General features: G+C 35.0%; 1 protein-coding gene across 8 annotated transcripts; it reads right to left on the bottom strand.

The window, feature by feature from the left end:
• Positions 1 to 1,746: 1,746 nt before the first annotated feature.
• On the bottom strand, positions 1,747 to 6,701 carry LOC112711913 (phototropic-responsive NPH3 family protein NPY2). Of its 8 annotated transcripts, none has more exons than XM_025764649.3 (6): positions 6,295 to 6,653; positions 4,473 to 5,347; positions 3,948 to 4,017; positions 2,683 to 3,858; positions 1,999 to 2,537; positions 1,747 to 1,856 (listed from the first exon to the last, which is right to left on the bottom strand). In XM_025764649.3, the coding sequence occupies exons 2-6, from the start codon at positions 4,532 to 4,534 to the stop codon at positions 1,841 to 1,843; spliced, it is 1,863 nt and encodes a 620-aa protein (XP_025620434.1). In that variant the 5' UTR covers positions 4,535 to 5,347; positions 6,295 to 6,653; the 3' UTR covers positions 1,747 to 1,840. The 8 variants fall into 8 exon arrangements, with proteins under 8 accessions (XP_025620434.1, XP_072059611.1, XP_072059610.1 ...); XM_072203510.1 differs by lacking the exon at positions 6,295 to 6,653 and adding an exon at positions 5,606 to 5,749; XM_072203509.1 differs by lacking the exon at positions 6,295 to 6,653 and adding an exon at positions 5,501 to 5,747.
• Positions 6,702 to 6,769: the final 68 nt, after the last annotated feature.

The following is a 6,769-nucleotide window of genomic DNA, read 5'->3' as shown; positions in this document are numbered from 1 at the left end:
TTAGTTTTTTATTAGTTTTATATTTTTACCGCTTATCTTTTTAATTTATATTTTTATTTCTCTTCTTTAATTTTAAATATTTATTACATATAATTTTGGGAGAATACTAATATTATAATTAAAAGTTAGAATCAAGATTCAATTGTTTAAAAAAAATTTGAGTTAATTTTTACAACTATCAGTCTATATAATTTTTTATGCTAATATCTAATTATATTTTTATATACATAGAGAAAAAATATTATTTTTAAATAGCAAGTATAAAAATTAATTATTTTTATTTGTACAACAGACTTAACACCTAATTAAATGTAAAAGTATACACGTTAAATTGTTTTAAATTTTAGATAACGAATGTTAAAATTAATTATTAATAAAAAATTAGATTTTTCATAGAAAAATAATAACTAAAAATCTTATTATTTGATTTTTTTTATATACAGATATCTTAATCTTCTTAGTTAGAGGCTTTTGTCAACTTATAACTTTTTTTTATAAAAATAGTTTAATTTTATAAATTTTTTGTATTATATATAATTTATACTATCAGAACAAAGTGGACTATAATTTTAAAAAATTTATATTTTCATAATATTATTACAAGTAAAAATATTAGTTTAAAACTAGAGGAGAGGGTCCGGTCTGGTCCGGTCTTCATAGATTATAATTAACTCAATTTGATTAGGCCCTACACATTTCAAAAATTAGGATTAGAGAGGAAATTAAACACCTTAGAATCTGTGTCCCTTCAATGCATTAAGAAGACACATGCATAATTGGTCGTTATTGTTATGCAGGCACCTTTCAATCAATTTGACCTTTTTCTTTTAAATGAGTTCAATTTCATCACATCTTTATAAAAGATATGAAAATATATAAATAACCAAACTTACGGTCTTGATAAACTTCTGCCACCACTCCTTTGTAATCAACGATTTAATTTTAATCTAAATTTTTCTAGTCAAACCTTGGACATAAACGAAGTGTGATGAAAGGTACAATTAGATGCTATTGAAGCATAGTAACTATTGGATATCTCTATTATTTTCATAAAAAAAATTTTATACAGAGTTTTATTACTTGCTGCCGCGGCACAGTTATATGGCCTTGGCCTAAGGACAAGTGTTAACCTTGATTTTGTTAGTATTATTGTAATCACTAGAAAGCTTTGTATGCGATTAATGGGTGCCGGATGACTATACTAATTAATTAAGAATGGTTGTGACGTGCATTTTGAAGCATGTTTGTGTGGATTTTACGGAAGCAACTTTTGTATCTTTTTGATGTAATGATAGATAAGCAAAACAAATAATGGGGTCATAGTTAAATTACAATTTATTAAGAGCACTAACAGCTGAATTGAGTTGTTATTTTTTGTCCATATTGTAATGTTGGAAGTCTCACTTCGGATTACACTTGCACCAGTTTCTTTGTATCATCATTGTCAAATAAAAAGAAAAAAAACCTTTGAATCTTATATAAGAATCTACAAGTAGCCGTTAAAAATTATTATATGCAAATCAATAAGTGGTTTTGACTTAATGGCTCAAAATAATGGATCCAGCACAAGCTTGCAGTTCCACAAAATTGTTAACACATGTGGTATCAAGCATCCCACCCACTTATATCTTGATTCTCAACATTATAAGAATTTAATCTGACATTAGGCAAGATCAAGAATATTAGCACATGAGATATTAATAAGTTGTCAGTAACTGCTCTTATGAGACAAGGTAACTAACTTGATTGCAATTAAATAATATAGCTACTTTCAATTTCATAGGATAATGATGTCATGGTTACATGATTTTCCAATCTACACAATTCTGCTATTTTTAAACTATATGTACCTTAGTGTTGGGGTCATGTTTGGCATAAGAAACTAAGCAAAAGAAACAAGCAAAAAAAAAAAAAAAAAAAAAAAAAAAAAAAAAAAAAGAGGCAAAGAAAATACACCAAACTTAATTTCATGAAACTGAATGTCTCCTATTTCTGGATGGAGTGGATTTAACTTCTTCTGGATTAGCAGAACCAATACTATCTGATGAATCAGAGCCACTATTTTCACCTTGTCCTCCTTTGCTGGCCCATTTCTTTATGAATGACTTCTTTGACCTGAGCAACCCTTTCATCTTTCCAATCACAGCTTTGTCCATGTTTGGTTTGATATCTACATCTTTCTCATTACCACCACCACCACCATTGCTCATCCTCAATGATGCAAGTTCCCTTCTTAATGCCTTCAGCTCCTCAGCTGTGGCCACAGCATCCAATTCGTCTTCCGGATTGGTTGTCCCGGACCTCGAGCTAGCGTTAGATACATTGCTCAAATCCTTGTGTCCTTTAGGTATGTCGGGCGTGCTGGTACCGGATGATGCAGCACTCCTTACCTGCTCAAAGTAAAGTACCTGCACAACAACTCGCAATGGTAGCCTCTCATTTTGCACTGCATGCATGCAGGCATCAACAGACAGTTTTCTGCAATCCATTAGTTTGCAAATCCTCTTTTTGTCACCTTTGCTGATCCCAGGGTGCTCCTGTAGCATTATAAAGCAAGTTTGAAATAAACAAAATTGCACTAAACAACTTTCTTAAATGGTGTTAAATGTTAACTACTAGTATAGATGCATACTTTATAGCTAAACTATAATGTAATAGGCGAATTGAATCGAAAACTGTTACCTTAAGATACGTGTCGATGGCCCTGTAAAGGCCATCGTGAGTAGGACGAGAGATGCTCGACACTAGATCGGCCAGATCAACAAAATCTGACAAAGGTAAATTGGGATTCTTTGCAACTTCGGCAAGGTATCCATCTATGAGTTTTGCAACCATAAGCTTGGAAGCATCGGATAAAATCCCGGGATTTCTTATCCCCACAAGCTCACCAGCACCTATTGATTCGATCTCAGTGTTGTGACTTTTCATGAAGAACTCTCTTAAAATTTTCTGGACTATACTGACATCATAGATTGTAGTTTCTCTATCCGGTGCTCGAATCAAAATATCACTAACAGAAGCCTCCTCCAGTTGCTGCCCAATTCTCCTTACAAGCTCTTCTTTAGCCTTATCCCCTAACTCTACGAAAATGGCCGCTTTTAACAACTTGAGTAAGAACCTACAAGAGATGCTGCCTTTCTCAGTAGGTAACAACCATAGGATTGTTTCGACTATTAGCCGTTGCTTTGACATGTCTCCACAGGGGATCATTCCCTTGGTGAAACTTGGTAATCTTCTGTAAGCATAAGCTTTCAAAGCTTCACCAATTACCTCATTAGGCTGAACTCCCTTGCTTTTAATACTTGTAATTACAGACTTGTACAAATCAACTTCAAGCTCACAAAGATCTTCAACCCACCAGTCTTTTGGTACTAGCCGAGTTCTGATTTCGTTGGGATCTGAATCGATCCCATTTTCCTCCGGAAGCTTTCTCCGGTTGTAGGAGTAAGACCAGTCAACTTTGGATACATCAACACATGCCTTGTTGGCTATAGATTCAATGCAATGGCTCACCACCTTTAAGTCCTCAGCCAATGGTAGCATAGACTTTGAAGTCTGAAGAAGTATGATCGAATCCTTCCAACTACGGAAAATGCTAGAGCTAAGGAAAACATCAATCTTGTAAATGAGGTTTCCTTTCTCAGTTGTCTCATGCATTCCAAGGTACTCTGCTGCACACCGAGTTGCTATTACATTGTAAGCATTCAGGGTAACAGTCATCCCATAGCAGAACTTAGCACATATCTCGAAGGCACTTGCGCCTCCCGGAATGTCACCAATTTGGACATCATCTACATTTTCTTCATTACTGAGGGAGATCATCTTCTGTAAGCGAGCACTCTTTGATAGAAGAGGGAACTACATAGATGAATATTTGGAATATCAGTAACATATGATATCAAAAGACAGATCCATTGATGTATATATTTTACTGGTTTGATGCATACCTTATGTAAATAAAACTTTACATCCCCAACACTAACAATGATATCTGATACCAACTCACTGGCCACATACCTGGACATGAAATGCAACTTGTTAAGAGGTGGATAATAATAAAGTACAATAAACTAAGATGTTTTTATCAAACCATAATTTTCCCACTTAGATTTTATTTTATACAGGCTATTCACATTCCTACATTTTATATGGATCTGGAATGAAGGGAAGAGGCTTCGTTTATTGAATTTTCCATTTCCAAGAGCAACAAATCAGAAACCAAGCATAATCAGACTATTTTTCTGTATACTTGACTAATCAGAAGCAACCAAACACAACACATTCCCTCAATCACTGAAATTGACCTTCAAGGACTAATCAGAGAGATTGGGGAGGAGAATGAAATCATAATAATATATTTTAAAACGGAGCAAAGAGAACAAAACCATTACAATCAAACAATGTACTTCACATCATAGCCACAAAACAGAAGCAAACAAGAATGTGTATAAGGAAGACAAGAATAATCTGACCTGACATTGTTCCCATCAGTCTGAAAGGTATCTGGCTTAGAACCAAGTTTCATGAACTTCATCTTTAACAATATAAGATCTGCTTCCTCTCTGAAGATGACAACTCAAAGAAGAAAAAGACCACTCTCCACCAATCAAAAGCTGAATGCAAAGTCCAACAAGCTCCGGTTAGGTCCACCAAACATCCCTCTCTCTATGTATGAAGATTTACCAGAAAAGGAAAGAGAAGAGTCTACTACCCCAGCCAACTCACAGTGAGATAGCATCCAAGGTTCTTGGTTTTCAGTGAGTAATAAAGAAATGGTATGTGGAGGAACAGCTTAAATACCAAAGGAGTGTGACCGAATCTTGACAGCAAACAAAGGCAGAAGCTGAATCAAAGAGAGAGTGATATATAATTATATATATAAGAAAATGTTCTAAGATGGGGATTGTCCAATTTTTTAAGTAAAGGTTCTCTTAAATGGGAAGAGAAGGCAGTAAGAGTTTGTTTCCTTGGTCGCCGGCAAAGCCCACGGAGTCCGGGCGCACCGAGTCAGCTCAGGGGACATAGCCAACAGACTAGTCTCACTAAACAATTCTCAAATCAGACACACACCACACACACAAATCTGACTCCACCTCACTTTCCCATAATTTCTTTTATCCTTTTCACTTTCTGATTCCTCTGTTCCCTTTTCTTCCTTTTTTTAAAGCCACTTCAAGATTCACAACACCAACACCATCATCTAGTGCCTCTAAAGCTACAAGTTCCAAATCCAACACGTATATATCTATCTATCTATCTACCTATCTTCTTATACTTGCAACAATGATTTGTTTTTTTAAGCCACTCCTTTTCTTTTTTTTCTCTTTTACCGTTGCAGTTTGAAAACCTGCAACCAAAAACAGCATCTTGGTATCAGAAGAAATAAACCACCAAAACTGTAGACAGAAAACATCTTATTGTTAAGCATGGAATAAATGAACTAGATCACAGAATATGGTGTTACTTAATGCAACAATCAAACATTAGCAGCTACTCTTACTTGCAAGAATATAATCATAAACAAATTCTAGCTGGAAAAACCCATGGAATCCACCAGAATGTGGATCACACAAATCAAGTAAAATAATGAAAGCAAGATCATAACTTTATGGTGTGTGTGGTGTTAAACCCTCCACCCCACATGAAAGAAATATGTGCCTCAAATCAAACTGGCAAATAAATCACAAGGACAGGCACCAAACTTCACTCTCCGTGTAGTTCCCCACAAAACCCAAGACCAAGACCCTATTTTTTTTTTTTTGCAACGGAGGGAAATATATATATACAACTACAACTTACTACCAACAAAAAAAGGCACACAGAAATAAAGAAAATCTGCCAAATTTGGAGCTAAAATAACCACTAACTAGAGAGGTTAAAAAACAATAAAATAATATACAACACTGAAGGTGGAGATGAAACAAGAAAAACCATCTAGAAACAGTAAAGTGAGAGAGGGAAGAAAGGAAGGTAAAAGAAGAGTGGCCCTAAGATCTTACAGCAGAGAGTTTGGAGTTTCAGTAGCACAGGAACACAACACTGTTGCTGTGCATGACAGTGTTATGTGTGTTTGTCAAGTCAGAAGAACAAACAAACCGAGACACAAACACACACACGATCACAATCACAAGCAAGCCAAAAGCTTTAAGAAAAACCAGCACAACCCATCAGAGAATCTGGTGTTGTTTTGTTTGTTCATGTTGTTGTTGTTGGTTCCACACTCCAAAGTACACACACACACACATACACTGAAAACGCACAAAATGACAAAGTGATAAGAAATGTTGCATGAACCTTGCAAGCTTCAATGTTACCACTTTTTTGGCTGGTTTGCCACACCATTCCTAATGCATTTTGCTCATTAATTTTTGGTAAGAAAGTAAGTAGCAGAACATTCAATTTCAGAAGGAAGGGAAAGGAAAGGAAAGCAAGCACATTCAGGACATTGGTGAGTGTTAAGCACGCCAAAACTGACACTACAGCCTTTCTTTTTGGGTTGGGAGAGAAGAGTGAGTAATGGTAAATAGTAGTTAATGAAAGCTCATTAAATGGCATCTGTTATCTTCTTCATATCATAGCATTGATTCAGTCCTAATCTTCTTCTACCATTTTCATCATCACTCTCACTCTCTCCTTTTCATTATTTGACAGTTGGCAACAAAAGCACCACTTCCTTGCTTTTCTACTTCTCCTTCTCTCTCTAATATTTCACTCTGCTATATTATTATCAATATATTCAAATTAACAATATAAGTCTTGTCTTCTATTA

Source organism: Arachis hypogaea, chromosome 9 (genome assembly GCF_003086295.3).
Source record: "Arachis hypogaea cultivar Tifrunner chromosome 9, arahy.Tifrunner.gnm2.J5K5, whole genome shotgun sequence".
Lineage (NCBI taxonomy): Eukaryota > Viridiplantae > Streptophyta > Magnoliopsida > Fabales > Fabaceae > Arachis > Arachis hypogaea.
This window is presented reverse-complemented; position numbering and strand designations above follow the sequence as displayed.

Coding starts and splice junctions, on each gene's coding strand:
- LOC112711913 (XM_025764646.3), bottom strand. CDS start 4,534: ATGAAGTTCATGAAACTTGGTTCTAAGCCAGATACCTTTCAGACTGAT. Junction 3,859..3,947: donor TAAAGTTTTATTTACATAAG/GTATGCATCAAA, acceptor TCATCTATGTAG/TTCCCTCTTCTATCAAAGAG. Junction 2,538..2,682: donor CCATCGACACGTATCTTAAG/GTAACAGTTTTC, acceptor ATAATGCTACAG/GAGCACCCTGGGATCAGCAA.